Genomic DNA, 24013 nt, shown 5'->3' with positions numbered 1-24013 from the left:
CCCCCCCTTACATTATTCATCATCTATATGGATCACATTATGAAGGAAAGTCATATTGAACCCGATGTCAAAATTGGAGATGTTAATGTCAGCTCTTGACTTTTTTTGCAGATGATGTTATACTTTTAAATAAATCTAGTACAAGTATGCAAGATTCCCTGACTAAATTGAGCAACTGTTGTAATAAATTTGGTATGAAAATCAACACTAACAAAACAAAGACAATGAAAATATTCAGAAGCACATTGAAAATATCAACTGTATCGTGAACGAAGAACCTATGAAACAAGTAAAATATTTCAGCTACTTAGGCACAGTATTTAGTGAAGATTACCTTGATGGACTTGTGTTTCACTCAGGATTTTTTCATGAGTGCAGGTCACAAAGATGCCTTCAACGATCTCGATCTTGAGCCTCTCTCTTCCATGTTATGCCCATAGATTTCACTAGTGGATCTTCCCATCTTGTAGGTGGTCTTCCTGGTTGCCAGTTGAGTATTCTATATGTCCATCTGTTATCCTTGAGTCTGGCTATGTGACCTGCCCATCTCAACTTGCTTTCATATACTGCAGTTACCACATCTTTTATGCCTGATCTCTTTCTTAGTTCCACGTTTCTAACTTGTTCCATTTTGCTGATGATACAATTCCTGCATTCTATTGCATGCTGAGTTATTCTGTGAGTCTCTTCTTCTTTTCTTGTCGTGTTCCATGTTTCTGATCCATATGTGAGTGGTGGAAGAATATCACTATTAAATAGTTTTGCCTTTGCAGAGATGTCAAGATTTGGATCAGTAAGTGTTTTTTTTAGTCTGTTGAATGATAGCCATGCAACTTTCTTTCTTTTTGCTAGCTCTTCAGATAAATCATTATTCATTTTTATTGTTTGTTCTAAGTAATTGTAGGAGTCAACTTGTTCTATAGGGATGTTATCAATACATAGGTGACTGTCACTTGTGTAGGTGTTTTTGATCCATTTTGTTTTTTCTAGATTCATTTCTTAGCCTATCTTAATGCTGTTTGTATATACTTTTTTACCCATTTCTTCTAGGTCTTTTGGGTTGTGGGATATCAGTACTAGATCATCGGCAAACATAAGGATTTGTAACTTTTCACCATCTATGCTTATTCCTCCATTTAGGTCTATTTTTTTCAGAATGCATTCTAAAGTGCTGGTAAATAGATTTGGGGAGATCACATTGCCTTGGCAGACCCCCTCTCTTTATATCTATATTTATAAGTTGATCAAATAGGGTTATTTGTGTGATCTGATTTTTGTTAATTTCTTTTATCATGTGGATGTAAGTAGGGTCCACATTTATTTCCAGTAAGGCACTGATGACTGCATTGTGTTCTATGGTATCAAGTGCTTTTTAAAATCAATAAAGAGAAAACATAGAGGGATTTGGTATTCTCTGCATTTTTCTGTTAGTTGTGAAATGACCTGGATATGATCTATTGTGGAGAAGCCTCTTCTGAATCCTGTCTGCTCTCTGCTGGAGTTGTCTTCGAGAGTGTTTTGAATTCTGTTCTGTATTACTCTGTTCATGATCTTATATATGTGAGAGAGAGTAGACAGATTGGACGATAGTTTTTTATGTCTTCCTTGTTCCCTTTTTTGAATAGAAGTATGGTTTTTGAGGTTTTCCATTCCTCTGGAATCTTTCTTTCTTTGAGGTACCACGTGAAGATGTTAAATTAAATATGGAAATAGACAACAGAATTAGCAAAGAAGGTATGATATAAAGTCAACTGAATAAGAGAGATAGGATTCAAACCAATTTTAATTTATGGATATGAGAGCTGGGTTAAAAATAAAACACTTGATGGCAATAGTGACAATATTATTTGACATTGCTGACATTCAGGAATGTGTTAGCAGAGCTAATCTCATATGGTATGGCTGCTTAAACAGAATGGAAGAGCAAAGGATGTTCTTTGCCAGGATGGCAGGAAAAAGACCTAAAGGAAAACCAAGATGTAGGTGGATTGATATAGTAAAAAGTGCCTCAGAAGATAGAAATATAAGATCTGATAATATTGGAGTCTTTAAAGATAACACAGATTAATTTGAAAGAAAATTGTTGATAATTATTGTACAACTCCTCATGATGTTGACTCCATGATGGAGGTCTGGTGTTAATAATAATAATGGTAATGATTTTGAGCTGAATGAGTAGCATAATCTGTTAGTTATCGAAGATACTGTTGAGAACAGAAGATCTCTTTTAGATATATGATATTTCAGATATTTTAGATATTTCTTGGTTAAATCAGTGACAGGAGATGAGTACTTGTAGGTATTAATAAATTGTGTCAATATAACTGATTTTTTGATATAATAGGAGAGATAGTAGGAGGTGAAATGTAAATTATGTTAGTGGATTTGTGGTATACTTTGGTAGTAATGTGATAATTAGATCTAATGAGGATCAGGTTTAAAAAGTTTATGGATTTAGTTTCTTCATATTCAGTGGAAAATTTGAATCTGTGGCTAAATGTGTTGAAAGAATGAAATAGCTGTTGTATGACATTTGCATTCCTGATACTTAGCACATCCACATATTTTTCCATAGTAAGAGATCCAGTGAGTAGAGAAGGATATAGAAATTGTGTTTCCATATGACAGAAAAAGTTCAGCCAATGGACCACTAATGTTTGGGCTTTATTGTTGAGACTGAAAATTTGTACTTAAAAATGGCCTTTGTATTTAAAGAAATTTGGAGATATTATTATTTCTATTGGTGAGAGGATGTTTTTTTGCATAATTTTGTATGTTCTGGTAATGTATAAGCAGTGTGTGTGTGTGATGGATGTCTGTCCAGGGTTTTAGGAACATTAACATTAGTATATTACTATTATTACTATTATTACGGGCAACTCCAGGGAGTCATTAGACTCATCGAGGGAGGCCCCAAATCATATTCATCACAACTATCTGACATTCATACAGTATCTATCATACCTCGCCTTAAACTCATTCACTGTCACAGCATCCACTACAGACTCAGGGAGCGCATTCCACTCATTCACTACTCTAAAAGTAAAGAACCCAGCTCTAACACCTTTACTAACCACACTTTTGCCCAGTTTCCATGGATGTCCCCTAGTCCTCCCACAACCAGCCCTGTTCTCAAAAATATCTTCTGAATTAATTTTATAAAAACCCTTCAGTAATTTGAATGTCTCAATCATATCTCCCCTCCTCCGCCTATCAACCAATTTTTGCAACCCACAAATCCTCAACCTGTTCTCATACGGTTCATTCCACAGACCTGCTATCATCTTGGTCACTCGCCTCTGGATTCTCTCCACATCCTCCCCATCAAGAAGAAACCTAGGTGACCAAATCTGAGCACAGTAGTCTAGATGGGGTCTTATCAAGGCTCGATAGAGAGGAACAATAACCTGCTTGTCTCTGCTTGTCAACGTATTCTTCAGCAACCAAGTGATTTGATGAGCTGTTTTGGTCACTTTTGCAATGTGTCCCCTAAATTTCAATTCCCTATCCACCAACACTCCTAAATCTCATGCCTCATCAATTTCCTGGAGCAGGGTTCCACCAATGCAGTAAACTGCCTCCAATCTTTTCACCCCAAAATGCATAACCTTACATTTTGCCACATTAAACTGACATCCATTCTCCTTAGCCCAGACCTCCAATCTATCCAAATCATCCTGCAAAATTTTGACGTCATCTGCATTCACTATTGCCCTACCCAACTTCGCATCATCCGCAAACAAATGAACTGTTCCTCTCAGATCATTTCCTATATCATTTATGAACAAATTAAACAGCAGTGGTCCAAGAACAGATCCTTGTGGCACACCACTAGTCACAGGCCGTCTTGTGGACTCTACTCCCGAGTAAACCACTCTCTGATATCTCTCCGTCAACCACCCTCCTATCCATCTCACCAACCCTATGTCCATTCCCATATGCTGCAATTTACTGATTAGAATTCCATGTGGAATCCTGTCAAAGGCCTTGGCAAGGTCCAGTAGAATCACCGTAAACCCATTGCCCTTATCCAGTTCAGCCGTCACTGTGTTATAATACGTGAGCAAGTTACTGAGGCATGACCTACCCTTCACAAAACCATGCTGTCCCCGATACAGTATCCCATTTTCTTCAATCCAATCTTGTATTTTCCTTTTGACTATTTTCTCTAAGACCTTTACAATGATTCCTGATATGCTAATCGGTCGGTAATTTACAACAGCAGTCTTGGAACCACCTTTATGCAGTGGAACTATTTTCCCCTCTTTCCACCCGCTCGGGACTAACCCAGACCCGAGACTCAAATTAAACAAAATGGTCAAGGGTACTGACAATTCTTTAGCTGCTTCTCGTACAACATGAGCTGGTATACCATCCAATCCCACAGATGTATTGACATTGAGGTTATGCAATAGACTACTCACCTCCACTTCATTAACCACAATTCCCGTATAATCTACTGGTTTATTCGTTTCTGCAATGTCACCACCTTGATGATATACTTTTGCAAAGTGCTCACTCAGTAACTCAACTATCTCAACTGATTCAGTTACCTCCCTACCATCGGCATTCTTTAAAATCAATCTGCCATGTACATTTTTCCTTTTACTTGCTACATATCTAAAAAACTGTTTAGGATTCTCTTTAGCCTGCATGGCCAATGTTCTTTCGTAATCCTTTTTTGCTTTTCTTACCACACTCGTCACTCTTCTGGCCTGTGCTTTATACCGTTCGTGTGCCTGCCGGTCACCCTTCTCCTTAAATTCCCTCCATAGTTGTTTCTTTTTTTGCAACTCAAGCTTAATGGTGTTATTCATCCATTTAACCCCTACTTGATTTATTATTCGGACTCTAGGTATAGAGTCAGCCATTGCTTCATGCAAGCACTTCTTAACTACCTCCCATGCACTATCAACTTCTAGTCCTTGCAGTTGTACATGCCATGGCACTGAACCAATCAAACTCCTAAGCTTCTCATACTTTCCCGCCCGATAATTCCACATGTACCCTGTCTTAATTGAAAATTCTACACCTTTAGCCACCTCCCAAGTTAAGACCCTATGATCACTCTCACCGATTGGTGGCAATGTGGTCATATTTGTTACAGCCAAATCCTCAGATGTAATTACTAGGTCAAGCACTCTCTGACCCCTAGTATTTTCCATTACATGCTGTCGCAGATAGTTATCCCTTAATAACCGCATAAAATCCAGTTCCTTCCTCCCATGTGTCCTCTCCTCACTCCAATCAATGCGACCATAGTTGAAATCTATGGTCGCATTGATTAGAGAAGATGCATCTAAAAAAGAGAGGATATAATGAAATGGTGGTTTGCTTAATATGTTGAAAAAGTTGATCAGTATTTTTAATAGTTTAGTAAACATTTTAGTAATTGTGTGATAAATTTTGATGGGGGGGGGGGGGCAGTTGTGTGTTTATATGAAATTATGGGGTGTAGGGGATATCCCAGATTATGTATTTTAAGTTGTCTGAAAATAGGTGGGGGAACAATTTGCACTGGGAGTTTTTTTTTAATTTTTTTATTATTTTTTTAAAGTGCTGTATTTATCCATTTTGCCTTCTTTTTTGAACTGATGTACTATTTTCAATTTCTTTTATAATGTTGGAAGTAGGATCTCCAGTAATTTCTTTGTAAGTGTTAGTATCATTAATGATACCTAGAATGTTTTTATTGTAATGTTTTGTTAATTACAATAATATAAAAATTAAAAAAATAATCCTAATATCATTAATAATATTAATGATATTATTAATTTCGGGAAGGAATATTGAAATCTAGACTTTTATTTAATACTTCTATTTCATCTGGAGATGGCATGCAATTAGATAAATTTCTAATCAATTAAAAGCATTGTTTACTTTTTTGTGGGGCACAGTGTAATTAGAGTTGGAGGAAGGAAGGTAGGATGTGCTTGTTGGTGTAACTAAATTTTTTAGTTTTGGCTATTTGATAAGTATATCTATGTTAAAAGTTTATTTTTCACTTGGTTAGACTATAATAAATTTAGTTTAATCCTTTATCGTATATGGTGTTGTACTACCTTACCCTGGTCCTGAAGATACTTTCAGGCGCAAACTTTGTTTGCTCACACTTAGATAAAGGATTGAACTAAATTTATTAAAGTATATGTATGCTCAGACTATTGGTTCTTCATCTCTAATGCTCCCAATTATGTACTCAGTCTAATCATATCCTGGTCTAAGTACTACATAATCCTTACCTTCAGAAACGCACACTGGTATGCCAAATTAATAATCTTTATTTCATATAATACCATTTAATTAGCATCTCTGTAACCTGCCTGGTTGGATAATTTTAAAAAATAAAAAAAAAAGACACTCCATTACCAAAAATAGCTTTGTTTCTTGTATAATCACTTATGATTTCTTCTCATGAATTCATAAAAGATTCCTGGGATCCTTGCCATGGGAACACAATGATGATGATAACTAAATATGTTCAGTTATTAATTTTAATTAAGAAACTGAAAAAAATCATTAACATTAATGTATTGAAAAAAAAAAGGTAAAGTTAAAGATCTGATGACAATATAGATACCATAGACTCACTATAGAAAACTAAGGACCATAGGAACAGTTTCTTATTGTGAATTTCTTTTAGCACAGCATTGTACACATATAGGCCTTTGGTTGGACCTTTCAGTAGTTAGTTATAGTGAGCAAGTTGCAGTAGCGAGAGCTGACTATATGCATAAATTATGGTAGAACCTGATAAAGTAAAAAAACTAATAAATGAAGAAATCAGAGAAGTGTTAATTATTATGGAGGATTGGAATGCAAAAATCTAAAAACAAGCTTAGTTTTGGATGTTATTCATAACTTACTTTAGCGGTATTACAACACTAAATGCTAAATTATCAAAAGAGTTTTATTAACTGGCTTATATTTCACTGGATTTCAAATCAGCATCTTCAAATGCAAAACATATTACAGTTTACATGCAACATTCAGTAAGGGAACATTAAAATTCTAATGGCTATGAAGCATTCTCCTAACCTGAATGAGTGTAGTTGCATTAATTTGCCAAAAATTTGGGAGACCGTTATCTTAAGATCCACTCCTGCACAACCATAATACTCCTTTTTACAACATTAGAGGGTTCCAAATTAGCACTTTAAATCTTTTGTCCATTACAATTTGAATGTTGTACTGCTAACTTCCTTCATTCGGTATAAAAATGACCTGCTCCAGTTGACCACCAATTCAGCACACAGTTTCACCAGTGCCTCTTCCTCCTTACTCATCAAACCTTGTATGTAAAATTTTATTCTTTTGTAATATTATACTACTATATGCTTTATTTTCTATTATTCTCTAATTTATTTATTTTCTATTATTAATCTTCTCTACTCTATTCTTATTTCCATTTAGTTTATCTCTAACTATATTCTCTATTAACTTTTATTAATTTCTCTATACTGCCTTATTACTATTACTTTATCCTTTAATAGTTTATCTTCCTACTCTTTATTAACTTTACTTTCAGCATTTTCTTATTTAAATTTTTTGGAGAACTCTGGAAATTTATTTAGATTAATCGATTGCACTACCAGTGCTCTCCTTGTGGTATAAGACATAATAATACTTTCAGTAGAGTTCACTCAGAATTTATTATAAAGCCCTTCTTAACATTAAACAGTCGTAGCTAGCATTAAATTACTTCGCTTACAGGTTCGTGTTTATTTCGAAACAGTGCATTGCTTAAAGATCAGGCGGCACACTTTGTAAACAAAAGAAACATATTTATTTATGTGCATATTTATGGGGGGGGGGGTGTTTAAGGGTCAAAGCTGTATAACTGACAGGAGAGCAGTATAACTGACTGCATTCCTTTAAAGGAATGCAGAGAACCGACCAGGGCTTCTGACCTAATGTCCAATCCTCATCTTCTCGTGTTACATCCTGTTGGGTATCTACCTGGATACTGAACAAACGAGGATGGGCTGACAATTTGGGATTTAGCCGACCAAATTGTATTCTTATTGGCTTAAACCAATATGCAAAATGATGGTACAAAATGACAAAATTTCATGCTGGCTGGGGCATCACCCAGTTAAACAAGGGCCCCTGTTGTTTTCGCCAGGGAACCAGGATGAACAGCGAAAAGTCAGCTACTGGAACAAATCTGAAAGCACACCCCCAACTCAACATCACGAGAGTTAAAGATCAGTACTGTCAACATAAGTAGCCTGAATGGCGAAGAAATGTAGCTAGCTGAGGAATTAGATAAGTGCCAGATCGACATAATAGGGGTGACTGAAACAAAAAAGACAGAAATTGGTGAGATCTTTCTGAGCAATAAATATAAAATGTTATATTCAGGCAATCACATTCAAGGAAAAGAAGGGGTAGCCATAGTATTCAACACAAAATACAAGGCTAATCTTCTTGAATGGCAGGCTGTCTCAAGTAGAGTGATGTGGGCAAATATCAGAATGGAGAACTGGAAAATGAGACTTATTTGTGCCTATGGTCCCACAGAAGGCTCTACTAAGGTAGAAGTGGAGGAATATTTTGAGGCTCTAGAGAAAGCTACTGACACATTAAAAAAGGAAAAGTTTATTCTTGTTGGGAATCTAAATAGCAGAGTATGAAGTGATTGTGAGACATACAAAAATATTTTGGGAAAATTTGGAGAAAAGAACAAAGCTAATAATAATGGCAAATACCTGTTAGATTTCTGCTCAGGACATGGACTGGTTATTACTAACACCATGTTCCAACATAAAAATGTACACAAATTCACATGGAGAGAAGAGGCAAGGAATAAGAAAAGTCTCATCGACTATGTTATTGTTGATAGTGATGTTTTCTCCCTGGTGCAGGACACCATGTGCACAGAGGATTTGAAATTGGAAGTGATCACTATTTAGTCTTGAGCAGGATAAAAATTGAATTTCATATTGAAAAGAATGACATGTAAGAAAAGTTTTAAAGTGAATAAAAGTTGAGCAGCTCTCAGATGGGAACTGTAGACAAAGATTATTGAAGAAAAAATGAAAGAGTTTGAGAACAAGAACCAAACCTTGGAGATTCAGTGGCAAACCTTGAAGAATACCGTGATTGATTCAGCCAGAAAGGCATGTGGTGAGGTTGTCTGCAAGGATATAAAAATCAGAACTCCGTGGCGGACACAGGAAGTTAAAGAGTCAATGAAGGAAAAGAAGAAAGTATATCAAAAGTTCCTGGCAAATAAGTCAGCTTGTGCTCTTAGAGAATACAGAGACAAATGTAAGAAAGTTAAACACCGTGTAAAACTAACTCAACAAAAGTCATGGGAGGACTTTAGCAAGAACATAGAAAATAATTATCAAGAAGGTGGTAAGATATTCTGGAGGCTGTTGAAGAAGCTTAGAAATGGAGGAAAGGGTGCTCTAAAAGGAGGTAGAGATGATAAAGGTGACGTGAAAACCTCAGAAAAATATATCCTTGAAGTATGGAGTAATTACTTCGAAAAATTGCTAAACAAAACAAGAAATGATAGCCCAGTGGTAAAAAATACTCAACAGGCATACAATCAGGAATACACATCCATACTTTGAAGTAGAAAAAGCCATCAAAGGCTTGAAATGTGGAAAGGCAGCAGGAGTAAATGATATTTGACTAGAAATGCTGAAGTATGGTGGTAAAAAGGTCTTACAGTGGCTGCACTGCATAGTTCAGAAAGTCTGGACAGAGAGGCGAATTCCTGATGATTGGAGTAGAGCTCTAATAGTACCCATATATAAAAAGAGAAATAAAACTGAATGTGAGAATTACAGAGGTATTTCCCTACTTAGTGTTCCGGGCAAGATTTATGCCAGTATACTTGAGAAACGGTTGAGAAAATTGTGGAAGAAAAGCTTGGTGAAGAACAAGCTGGCTTCAGGCCAAATGGAGGCTGTCAGGATCAGATCTTCACTTTACGTCAATTAGTTGAGAAAGCATGAGAATATAACAAAGATCTGTATTTAAGTTTTGTAGATCTGGAAAAAGCATACGACAAGGTGCCAAGAGAGAAGCTGTTCAATATGCTACAGTTACATGGTGTCAATAGAGCATTATATCAAGCAATACTTAGTCTTTATTTGAGTTGTAAGTCAGCAGTTAGAATTGAAGGAACTATAGGAAGATGGTTTAATGTTAAATCTGGTGTGAGACAAGGATGTACATTATCCCCTCTGTTATTCATTATCTATATGGATCACATTATGAAGGAAAGTGGTATTAAACATGATATTAGAATTGGAGATGTTAATATCAGCTCTTTGCTTTATGCGGCAGATGTTATACTTCTAAATAAATCCGCTACAAGTCTGCAAGATTCTCTGACTAAATTGAATAGCTGTTGTAATAGATATGGTATGAAGGTCAGCAATAAAAAGACAAAGACAATGAAAATAGGCAGAATCATTGAAAATGTCAACTGTGTTGTGAATGGAGAACCTGTGGAACAAGTAAAACATTTCAGCTACTTAAGCACGATTTTTATTGAAGATGGTAAATTAAATATAGATATAGACAACAGAATCAGCAAAGCTGGTATGGTAGGAAGTCAATTGAATAAATTCATATGGAATAAGAGAGAAATTAGTCGGAACACTAAATTAGCTGTATACAGGACAGTGTTCAAACCAGTTTTAACTTATGGATCTGAGAGCTGGGTCAGAAGTAAAACACTTGACCAAAGACTAGAGATTGCAGAAATGAGAGTCCTGAGAAAGATTAGAGGCATGAACAGATGCCATCAATGGCAATATCATATTAAAAATGAGGATATTAGGAAAGCACTTGACATTGTCAGCATCTAGGAATGCGTTAGCAGAGCTAATCTCAGGTGGTACGGTCACTTGAACAGAATGGGCGAGAAAAGATTAGCAAAACGAGTGTTCTCTGCCAGGTTTGCAGGAAAACGACCCAGAGGAAGACCAAGATATAGGTTGATTGATACGGTATAGAGTGCCTTAGATGATAGAAATATAAGATCTGATAATGTTGGAGTCTTGACAAATAACAGGCTGATTTGGAGGAAAATTGTAGATAGGAAATTAGTAATGATGTAAATTTTTCATGTAGTACTCTCATATCCTCTACACCCCTTGAGGGTACATGTCAAGAATTTGATGATGATGAACTTTAATTATACAAAAATCATACAATATGAAAAGATTCTCTTTTAACTCCACTTTGAGCTTAAAACTTCAGCAATTTCACATTTAAAACTTGTACGGAGTCATGTAACATAATATCAACACAAATAAAAACTGTCAGCCGATTACAATTCAAGCAATATCATGCACTGTTACTTACAACTAGAAATTGTAACTATAACTGTAAACAAACTATTCTTAGACTAGTTATATCAGCACTTATTGCTCAAAAATATCTCACTGTTTTTATCTTTTTTGTTTCATTCACCCTTTTATGTCGATCTGGTACTTATCTAATTCCTCAGCTAGCTCCATTTCTTTGCCATTTAGCCTTCTTATGTTGATAGTACTGATCTTTAACTCTGGTGATGAATTTAATTTACCATCTTTACTAAAAATCATGCCTAAGTAGCTGAAATGTTTTACTTGTTTTATAGGTTCTCCATTCACAATGCAGTTGATAATATTTTCAATACTTCTGCATATTTTCATTCTCTTTCTCTTGTTATTGCAGACATTCATACCATATCTATTACAACAGTTATTCAGTTTAGTCAGGGAATCTTGCAGACTTGTACTGGATTTATTTAGAAGTATAACGTTATTCGCATAAAGCAAAGAGCTGAGATTAATATCTCCAATTTTGAGATCAGGTTTAATATTTCCTTCATAATCTGATCCAGATATAGATAACGAATAACAGAGGGGATAATATACATCCCTGTCTTACACCAGATTTAACATTAAATCATCTTCTTGTACTCCCTTCAGTTCTAACTGCTGACTTGGAATTCAAATAAAGATATTGCTTGATATGAGGGTGGTCTGAAAAGTTCTCGGCCTAACAATGAAAACACGAATTTATAATTTCTAAATTATTTTTATTTTTCAACATAATCTCCCTTAAGACTAATACGTTTATTCCAGCGATGCTCTGGTGCCATTATCCCATCCCTGTAGTGGATCTCAGTAAAATCTGCAAAATACCCCTCTATAGCTGCAATCACCTTTTGATTTGCAAAAATTGTCTGACCAGCGAGGAAGAGTTTCAGTTTTGGGAAGAGATAGAAGTCAGAGGCAGCTTAATATGAGGAATAGGGTGGATGTTCCAACAATTCTTCATGCAAAATATATCCTACACATTCTTTTGAAATGCCAGTAATCACAGCAATTTCACACACTTTGACTTGCCTGTCATCCAATACCATATTGTGCACTTGATTGATAATTCATAGGTGCAAATCCCTTAATATTCCATTGCCAAAACACCTTTGTGGGCAGGTGCATTGTCGTGATGAAAAATGATTTTTTTTCTTCTGCAAACCAGGTCTTTACTCAAGAATTTTTTCGTCTAGCCTGGTTAAAAGATCTGAATAATATTCCCTGGTTATTGTTTTACTCTTTTCAAGATAATTAATAAACAAAATGCCTTTATCATCCAAAAACACCGATGCCATGACCTTTCCTGCTGATAGAGCCAACTTTGTCTTCTTTGCTACTGAACAACCGGCTCCTGTCCACTGTTTCGACTGCTGTTTGGATTCTGGCGTGTAAAGGTGAATCCATGTTCCATAGTAATAAATTGATGCACAAAATCAGTTTTATTCTTGTTAAAATACTCCAAGCACTGTTCAGAGATTTTCATGCGAGTGTGGTTTTGATCTGCTGTGAGCAAGCACTGCACCCATCTTGCACAAAGCTTTGTTATTTGTAATTCTTCATGCAAAATATATTCTACACGTTCTTTTGAAATGCCTATAGTCTCAGCAGTTTCACACACCTTGACTAGTTGGTCATCCAATACCATATAATGCACTTGATCAATGAATTTCTGGTGGTGTGTTACAATTTTTGGACATCCTTCGCGTGGATCATCTTCAAGGCTGGTACTCCCACGTTTAAACTTGGCAGACTATTTCTTAATTGTTGAAAACAAAGGAGGAGAATGCCCATAATCTTTTCTGAACTTCGAATGAATTTCTTTTGGCATTAAACCTTCTTTCACAAAGAATTTTATAACCGCATGATACTCAGTTTTATCCATTACAAGTGATACAGACATCACTTTTGCTTCAGACAGCTGTATAAAACAAAATACTTTATAGAATGACTTGCAATTTCACATGGATGCTTATGACAGATGTCCCAACTTGGAAAAAAAAAATCTTTTTTTTTTTCTAAGTTTTTATCTGTGGTCAAGGCCGAGAACTTTTCAGACCACCTCTCTATAATGCCCCATTGACACCGTATAACTTTAGTGTTTTGAAGAGCTTCTCACTTGGCATCTCAAAACAAATACAGATTTTTGTTATATTCCCATGCTCTCTCAACTATTTGTTGTAAAGTAAAAAGCTGATCCTGACAGCCTCTATTTGGCCTGAATCCAGCTTGTTCTTCACCAAGCTTCTCTTCCACAATCCTTCTCAACCGTTTCTCAAGTATACTTGCATAAATCTTACCAGGAACACTCAGTAGAGAAATACCTCTGTAATTCTCACATTCAGTTTTAATTCCCTTTTTATATATGGGTACTATTGAGAGCTCTACTCCAATCATCCGGAATTTGTTCCTCTGTCCAGGCCTTCTGAAATATGCAGTGCAGCTGCTGTAAGACTTTTATGCCACCATACTTCAGCATTTCTGGTCGAACATCATCTACTCCTGCTGCCTTTCCACATTTCAGGCTTTTGATGGGTTTTTCTACTTCAAGTATGGATATGTATTCCTGACTGCATGCCTGGTCAGTGTTTTTTACCACTATGCTATCACTGCTTGTTTCATTTAGCAATTTTTTTGAAGTAATTACTACATACTTCAAAGATATCTTTTTCATGTCACCTTTATCATCTCTAATTCCTTTTACAGTACTCTTTCCTCCATTTCTGACCTTCTTCAACAACCTCCAGAATATCTTCCTACCTTCTTGATATTTATTTTCCATGTTCTTACCAAAGTCTTCCAATGACTTTTGTTTAGCTTTCTTACATTTGTCTCTGTATTCTCTTAGAGCACAAGCTGACTTAATTGCCAGGAACTTTTGATATGCTTTCTTCTTTTCCTTCACTGCCTCTAACTTCTTGTGTCCACCATGGAGTTCTGATTTTTCTATCCTTGCAGACAACCTCAACACATGCCACTCTGGCTGAATCAGTCAATGTTTTCTTCAGGGATTGCCACTGAATCTCCAAAGTTTGGTTCCTGTTCTCAAACTCTTTCATTTTTTCTTTAATAATGTTTGTATGTTTTAGTCTACAGTTCACATCTAAGAGCTGCTCAGCTTTTATTCACTTTAAACTTTTCTTATATGTTCTTCCTTTTAATATGAAATTCAATTTTATCCTGCTCAAGATCAAATGGTGATTACTTTCAATTTCAAATCCTCTGCACATCTCACTCCAGGGAGAAAAAAATCACTATCAACAGTAAATGAGATTTTTCTTATTCCTTGCCTCTTCTCTCCATGCGAATTTGTGCACAATTTTTATATTGGAACATTATGTTAGTAATTACCAGTCCATGTCCTAAGCAGAAATCCAGCAGATATTTGTCATTATTATTAGCTTTGCCCTTTTCTCCATTTCCCAAAATATTTTTGTTTGTTTGACAGTCAGATATTACTGATTTTCATATCAAATTTATTACTCCAGTTATTCAGTTTTGTTAAAAAAAATCCTGATGCTTCTACTGATTTATTTCGCACTATAACATATTAGTAGTGGTTGTGGTTGGCAGTAAATGGTGTTGGTCTAGATGATGAAGGTAGTTGCCATTGGTGGTGACAGGAGTTGTGGAGTAGGTGCCCTTCCTCAGTGAGTCTTTGGACTCCATGGATGTATTACGTAATAATAATAATATCATCTGCATAACATAAAGAGCTGAGCTGAATATTTCTGATTTTGAGTAGAGGTTAATATCACTTTCCTCTATAATGTCATCCATATTGATGATGAATAACATTAGTTGACATGTATCCTTCTCTTACTTGTAATTTTATATCAAATGCTCTTCTTATATCATCGTTATAATGTATTCATTTATGAATAGGGAAATATAACAAAAACTCATGGAGATGTAGTCTATTAGATGAAAGTGAGCCAAGTTTGTGCCAAATAATAAATGTCAGCTGGTTCATGAGCCTCATCTTCAAAAAGAAGTTTGCTTATGTATTATCAAAACTGTTTTCTTAGTCTTCCCCTGTGTTTCATTAGTTGGTCTGTAGTGAGGAGCACGAGCACTGAATGTAGGTGAAAATAGATGCCTAAGCTGGCATCCTAGCCATCTTAGTTGACTTTTTTTTTAATTGTTTTTATTAGGTGTCTTTGCTTTTCTAAAATCACATTCCTAAAATGAGTTTTAGGAATGATCTTATCATGTGTATCCTAGTATTGTTTGAAGGCATATTGTTCCTAAGCTATTGATCATATTAACTGCTCATTGCATGTGTGGGCACCATTTGAAAATATTGCTTGACTGGTGGTTTTGTATATACATCCCTTAATTCTAAAAGTTGATTCTAAGTTGATTTACAACTTAGGTATATGCTGTATATTGCTCATTATAATGTCCCGTTTAGATTATATATTTGAATGGTTTTCAACAACTTTTAGCACTTTATGACATGCATTGTCCAGATCTGCAAAATTGAAATGCAGATTCTTATTATATTCCCGTGAAGTTTGGTCCTGACACTCTCTTGAGCTTGTTCTTCAAGAAGTTTCTGTTTCTTATTTCTTAATTTCGTGTATACTTGCATAAATCTTACCTGCACACTCAGTAGGAAAATTATTAAGAGACCTCCATGGAATCAGGAAATCATCAAGGGAGGCCTATTCCTATGTGATTCTCACATTTAGTTTGATTTCCCTTTCCATACTCTGAGAGCTCCATTTTAATCATCTGGAATGTTGAATTACAGATAATTAGAATCCAAGAAGCTTGCTGAATTAAGTAGCATAGCCATCAACTCGCTCTCTTCTCTTCTCTCTCTCTCCAAGAGGACCTTTTCGGAACTTTTTTTACATCATGAACTTCTCTCATTTTCTCAGATTGGGATTAATGATTAATCTGCATTTAAACAGAACTAAAATTTTTGGTTAAATTTTCACTACATTCATCAAGAATTGTTACCAAAATTATATATGAAAATGCATGTGAGCTGAGAACTTTGCTTAATAAACTCAATGAAAATAGATATCTAATTTAAATAAAATGAACTTTGAATTGTTAAATGTTCTAGAGATAAGAACTGAAAACTAATCGAAGTATTATTGAAAACTAATTGAAGTAATATTATTAATGAAGTTGTAGGAATCAGTTCAAGTACCTAGATGATATTTATTTGCTTGGGTGTCCTGAGATTTTTCCAAACCCAGTTTTAAATGTATTACTTAATAATTGTGTTTTGACATTGATACACACACACACACACACACACATGCATGCAGTTGATCCATTATAGCAAATTGACTGATTATAACAAAACTACTGAAAACTTCCAATCAAAACCTCATATGTGCAATGCTATTCTAAACAAAATTCACTATTGCAAACTGTCCACTATTACAAAGCATTCCTGTAGAAGTTTGCTGTGGTGCGAATCAACTGTATAATCATATAAAAAAGACTTAAAATAGAAATGAAATGATTCTTGTTAACTTTGTTTTGTATTATTATTTCAGTTTATTCATAACAAACAACATGAAGTGTTACTGTCGGATGTGCAAAGACTGAATGTAGGACATAAGGATGTCCAGAGAAGCTTGTTTTCTATATGGAAGGAAATTTTTCAGCTTTCTCGCATAAAAAGGTTACTCCTTTTGGTTATTTTTTATTTTCGTTTTACACAAATTATGAACTCCACAACTGTGTTATAAATAATTATTTTAATTTCCCAATGTTTCGACCTTCATATTAAGGTCATCATCTGGAATACACACACACACACACACATATATATATATATATATATATATATACAGAGACAAGCTAAATTACATTTCACACAGTCTGCTGAAGAGACAATGATTTGATCAGTGGTTATTCTACTGGCCTGACTTCTAATGAAAATAAAATAAAATTACAATGAATAAATGAAATAAAATAAATTAATTACATTAAAGCTATATTCTATTTAAGACAACATCAGAGAAACATTCTTTCATATATAGATAGTTTTGTTACAGTAAAAATGATGTCCTAATTTAACATGACAATTGTTATATTAGAAGGAAAAGTTGGTCCTTGTTGGGGATCTAAATAGCAGAGTAGGAAATGATTGTGAGACATACAAAAATATTTTGGGAAAATTTGGTGAAAAGAGCAGAGCTAATAATAATGGCAAATATCTGTTGGATTTCTGCTCAGGACATGGACTGGTTATTACTAATACCATGTTCCAACATAAAAATGTGCACAAATTCACATGGAAAGAAGAGGCAAGGAATAAGAAAAGTCTTATTGACTATGTTATTGTTGATAGTGATGTTTTCTCCCTGGTGCAGGACACCAGAGTGTACAGAGGATTTGAAATTGGAAGTGATCACTATTTAGTCTTGAGCAGGATAAAATTGAATTTCATATTGAAAAGAATAACATGTAAGAAAGTTTTAAAGCGAATAAAAGTTGAGCAGCTCTCAGATGTGAACTGTAGACAAAAATACACAAAGATTATTGAAGAAAAAATGAAAGAGTTTGAGAAAGAACAGGAATCAAACCTTGGAGATTCAGTGGCAAACTCTGAAGAAAACATTGATTGATTCTGCCAGAGAGGCATGTGGTGAGGTTGTCTGCAAGGATAAAAAAATCAGAACTCCATTGTGGACACAGGAAGTTAAAGAGGCAGTGAAGGAAAAGAAGAAAGCATATCAAAAGTTCCTGCGAAATAAGTCAGCTTGTGCCCTTAGAGAATACAGAGACAAATGCAAGAATGCTAAATACTGTGTAAAACTAGCTAAACATAAGTCATGGGAGGACTTTGGGAAGAATATAGAAAATAAATATCAAGAAGGTGGCAAAATATTCTGGAGGTTGTTGAAGAAGTTAGGAATGGAGGGAAGAGTGCTTTAAAAGGAGTTAGAGATGATAAAAGTGACATGAAAACAGGAGAAAAAGATATCCTTGAAGTATCGAGTAATTACTTTGAAAAACTGCTAAATGAAACAAGCAGTGACGACAGCACAGTGGTAAAAAACACTGACCAGGCATGCAGTCAGGAATACATATCCATACTTGAAGTAGAAAAAGCCATCAAAGGCTTGAAATGTGGAAAGGCAGCTGGAGTAGATGATATTCGACCAGAAATGCTGAAGTATGGTGGTATAAGAGTCTTACAGTGGCTGCTCTGCATAGTTCAGAAAGCCTGGACAGAGGGACAAATTCCTAATGATTGGAGTAGAGCTCTCATAGTACCCATATATAAAAAGGGAAAAAAATCTGAATGTTAGAATTAAGGTATTTCCCTACTGAGTGTTCCTGGTAATATTTATGCAAGTATACTTGAGAAACGGTTGACAAGAATTGTGGAAGAAAAGCTCGGTGAAGAACAAGCTGGATTCAGGCCAAACAGAGGCTGTCAGAATCAGATCTTTGCTTTACGACAAATAGTCGAGAAAGCATGGGAATATAACAAAGATCTGTATTTAAGTTTTGTCGATTTGGAAAAGGCATATGATAAGGTACCAAGAAAGATGCTATTCAATACGCTGCAGTTATATGGTGTCAATGGGGCATTATATCAAGCAATACTTAGTCTTTATTTGAGTTGTAAGTCAGCAGTTAGAATTGAAGGAAGTACAGGAAGATGGTTTAATGTTAAATCTGGTGTGAGACAAGGATGTACATTATCCCCTCTGTTATTCGTTATCTATATGGATCACATTATGAAGGAAAGTGGTATTCAACATGATATCAAAATTGGAGATGTTAATGTCAGCTCTTTGCTTTATGCGGATGATGTTATACTTCTAAATAAATCTGCTACAAGTTTGAAAGATTCTCTGACTAAATTGAATAGCTGTTGTAATAGATATGGTATGAAGATCAGCAATAAAAAGACAAGGACATTGAAAACGTCAACTGTGTTGTGAATGGAGAACCTGTGGAATAAGTAAAACATTTCAGCTACTTAGGCACGATTTTTAGTGACGATAGTAAATTCAATATAGAAATAGACAACAGAATCAACAAAGGTGGTATGGTAGGAAGTCAATTGAATAAATTCTTATGGAATAAGAGAGAAATTAGTCGGAACACTAAATTAGCTGTATACAAGACAGTGTTCAAACCAGTTTTAACTTATGGATCTGAGAGCTGGGTCAGAAGTAAAACACTTGACCAAAGACTAGAGACCGCAGATATGAGACTCTTGTGAAAGATTAGAGGCGTGAACAGATGGCATCAATGGCAATATCATATTAAAAACGAGGATATTAGGAAAGAACTTGACATTGTCAGCATCCAGGAATGAGTTAGCAGAGCTAATCTCAGGTGGTATGGTCACTTAAACAGAATGGGGGAGGAAAGATTAGCAAAACAAGTTTTCTCTGCCAGGTTGGCAGCAAAATGACCCAGAGGAAGACCAAGATATAGGTGGATTGATACGGTACAAAGTGCCTTAGACAATAGAAATATAAGATCTGATAATGTTGGAGGCTTGACAAGTAACAGAGTGATTTGGAGGAAAATTGTAGATAGGAAGTTAGTAATGATGTAATTTTTTTCATGTAGTACTATCATATCCTGTACACCCCCTTGAGGGTGCATGGCAGGAATTTGATGATGATGATGATTGTTATATTAGATTTAGGATCCTGGATTACCTATGTCCTGTTTATAATTAACTCTCAAGGAAAAAGGTTAAGTGAGTGGAATATGTACCTTCAGTATTCTTGGGATTTTTAGACTATCATTGTTGAAGATTTGGGTAATTGATAGGAATCTCACAGGCCTCCTTAAATTTACGTTCATACCATGTTTTGGTGTGATGTAAAGAACAGGTGCTTTTTCAGTCAATTCTATGTAAAGTGTTCAGGGCATGATCAGAAAAACCAGCTTCACCATAGTTATTATATTTAATGTGTTTTTTTATTTTCCTTTTTTCTGATAGGGATTGGGCATCCTGTTCCCCCTATATAGGGCAAATTACAGGTGCAATGAATACGGTATACTCCAGGATGGGCCAGCAGAGGGAGTGGATCCTTGGATGAGTTGAGTAAGTTCTTTAATTTTGCAGGAGGTTTTAAAGGTGGCTTTAAGGTTGTATCTTTGTAGTATTCTGTTTATTTTGTCTGATATCCCTTTAACGATGGAATAGTTACAGTTTTACTGTAGTCTTGTTTATTTTTGTTTTTATGTGAGGTCTTGTACAGAATTTTGTTGATAGTATTTTGGCTGCAAACATTTTTAGGAAGGTATTGCTGATAACTTTTAATTCATCTTTGAGTGCTTGTTCATTGGAGCAAATGTTCAAAGCCCTGTTTTTTAGTGTATTAATGACCCTAGTTTTTGTGTTGGGTGGTGGTAGGAGTTTGTGTATACATTGGTCAGTATGTGTGAGTTTCTTGTAAACAGTGAAGGAAAGACTGCCAGAAGGAAGACGTGTGACAAGTGTATCTAGAAACGTGTGTGTGTGTTCTGCTTTTCAATCTCAATTGTGAATTTTGTGCATTTGTGTTGTTTGTTTTTAGGTGGCTGAAGAAAGGTCTAATGTCTGGCATCCATGGGGGCAGATAGCAAAAACATCATCAACGTATCTAAGTTAGACTTTGGGTTTTCTAAAATGCCGCGTTATATAAGTCGCGTTTGCAAGACTCAGATCACATAGAAAAAGTAGGGTTAGGTTCCGAAATCATTTTTTTTTTGAAAGATTATATAAACAATGACATATCCAACAAAAAAAATTTTTATTTAATTCAGGTAATTCATGTAACTTAAGAAAACAAATAAACTATGAAACAAATACATAGTATAAAATTATAAAAATTTATAAATTGTACATAAACTTCATTACACATAATGCATAAATGTTTTAGACAAAATAAAATAAAGTGCATATTTTAATCGTCATCAGTCTTCAAAACTAACATTTCATAGATGTTCTTTATTTACAAGTGGCCGAATGTTGTCTTCACTTGAAATCTCTTGGACATCATTTGTATAATTTTCATTGCATGCTTCGGTTGGTTTAGTTATCAAGAAGTCAGTAATAAGATCTTGCTTACCACTATGCTGCAATTTTTTTATTAAGTTCATAATACGGAGCTAAACAAATATCCAATTGTCTCGTGAATTTTCTGGAGCGCTCCATTGGGAGATCATTATCCATAAAATAACTTTCTTGCGAAGTCCAATCCTTCTGCTAATTTCTTTAAACTGAATTCTTTAACGGATTCATCACAATCAAAATCTTCGGGAACTTTCCCCGACATTAAATGGGCCAATTCCTCCTCATTTAAATCTATTTCTCCATCAATTAGTTCACTAATTTCGTTTTCAACCATATCACAAAAGCAGTCTAAATGGCCATTACTATAAAAAATTTTTTTTACATAAAAAAAAAAAAAAAGCTTTACATATTGTATGTAACTCACCAAAAAATAAAGTGCTCAGCTTGAGATTAACAGACTTATGATTTTTAATGCGCTTTCCTGGCAGAAAACGGAGACAATTTTTAACAATAAATGCAGTAGTCCCCCCGATCCGTGGGTTCGCTATCTGCGGTCAACTCCAGTCCGAAGATATTAATATACGAAAGATCAACTTACGAAACTTTCATAGTCTCTACAAACATTCGGCTTTGAAATAATGTTGGATCTAATATACACTTTGCTTATGTAATTTTATATCGTGAAAATGAAGCCATATGGCTCTTTCTTTTAGTAATAGACAGTTCTGCTGATCCCAGAAATAGTCCAACTCCAGGGTAACTCGTTGCAAAGGTGGAGAAAGCTACACACTTCTGAGGTTGCTAAGATTCCATTCACATTCAGATAACTTTATTACAGTATGTTGTTATAATTGTTCTGTTTTATTATTAATTTTTGTTGTTAATCTCTTACTGTGCGTAATTTATAAATTTATAAATCTTCGGGAACTTTCCCCGACATTAAATGGGCCAATTCCTCCTCATTTAAATCTATTTCTCCATCAATTAGTTCACTAATTTCGTTTTCAACCATATCACAAAAGCAGTCTAAATGGCCATTACTATAAAAATTTTTTTTTTACATAAAAAAAAAAAAAAGCTTTACATATTGTATGTAACTCACCAAAAAATAAAGTGCTCAGCTTGAGATTAACAGACTTATGATTTTTAATGCGCTTTCCTGGCAGAAAACGGAGACAATTTTTAACAATAAATGCAGTAGTCCCCCCGATCCGTGGGTTCACTATCCGCGGTCAACTCCAGTCCGAAGATATTAATATACGAAAGATCAACTTACGAAACTTTTATAGTCTCTACAAACATTCGGCTTTGAAATAATGTTGGATCTAATATACACTTTGCTTATGTAATTTTATATCGTGAAAATGAAGCCATATGGCTCTTTCTTTTAGTAATAGACAGTTCTGCTGATCCCAGAAATAGTCCAACTCCAGGGTAACTCGTTGCAAAGGTGGAGAAAGCTACACACTTCTGAGGTTGCTAAGATTCCATTCACATTCAGATAACTTTATTACAGTATGTTGTTATAATTGTTCTGTTTTATTATTAATTTTTGTTGTTAATCTCTTACTGTGCGTAATTTATAAATTAAACCTTGTCATAGGTATTTATGCACAGGAAAAACACATAGTATTATATAGGGTTCGCTACTATCCACGGTTTCAGGTATCCGCAGAAGATGATGGAACCAAACTCCACGGATACCGGGGGTTACTGTACTTTATATGGTAAACAATTGACGTACATGCGTATTTCCCCTAATATAAATTTGCTACTTATAACTACATGCACGATATGGGCAGACGCAAATTTAACGGAGATAAAATTTGATTTTTAAGTCACGCGTTGAAAAATATATGAAAAGATAAATGGTTATTACACTTTGCAGACCTTATATCGAAACCTCGTTGTATAAGTACCGCATTATACAAGGGTTACCTGTACTTACTGTTACACAAATCTTATACCAATCAGATTTTTTTATTTATTTATTTTTTTTTAGTAATTCCACAACAAATGGAGTACAGCAATACTCCACTTGGTATATCTTGTTGTATTGTTTCATTATAGTGTTCTTGCTTTTGAAGGAATTTTTTTTTTCTGAAAATCAAAAACAAATTCCATCCATCTTTACATATTGGACTCATTAGCCTGTTATGGCATCAAGTAACTTGTGTTGCAACTCATGTGGCTTGAAACCTCAGTTGTGAGCTGAGCGGATAGGAAACAGATCTGTCTTCTGATTTTGTATTTAAGTTATATTTAATATATCTTTATATTTTTATATTTAAGTTATATATCAGATTTAGTAACTGTCATTAGTAATAGGTTGAGTCCCTAGATGTAGGTATGCATATCCAAATCTTAGACAATAGGAAGCTGTATTCCATGTTTAGTGGTCCGAGTGTCTAGTATTTACATAAATATGATAAATATCTGTTAAGTCCTCCTGCCATTGGAGTTTCCAATGAAACTTACTGATTTAAAATGAAACACTTTTAATATACCAGGTGATCCAAAAGTCACAGAAAAAGTAAAAATTCAATAATCTGAAAAGCATAGACAGTTGCACAATATGGTTTTCACAGAAACGCACAGAAAGATATGGAATTTTTTTTAATAACGAAAAATTTTATTGCCAGAATATTTACATTTGTCACCGACAGGAGGCACTGTAGCG

At 34.9% G+C, this 24013-nt stretch overlaps 1 protein-coding gene across 1 annotated transcript in view; it reads left to right on the top strand.

Annotated features, from left to right (window-relative positions):
* Nucleotides 1–24013, top strand: part of cutlet (chromosome transmission fidelity protein 18 homolog) — a 347064-nt gene that overhangs the window by 191216 nt on the left and 131835 nt on the right. The window contains exon 14 of the mRNA XM_090395883.1: nt 16850–16977. Within this exon, the coding sequence (XP_090252009.1) occupies nt 16850–16977 (128 nt within the window). The remainder of the gene's footprint in view (nt 1–16849; nt 16978–24013) is intronic.

Source organism: Typopeltis vanoorti, chromosome 7 (assembly GCF_054136105.1).
Source record: "Typopeltis vanoorti isolate ZY-2024b chromosome 7, IOZ_Tvanoo_1.0, whole genome shotgun sequence".
In the NCBI taxonomy this organism is placed as follows: Eukaryota; Metazoa; Arthropoda; class Arachnida; order Uropygi; family Thelyphonidae; genus Typopeltis; species Typopeltis vanoorti.
This window is presented reverse-complemented; position numbering and strand designations above follow the sequence as displayed.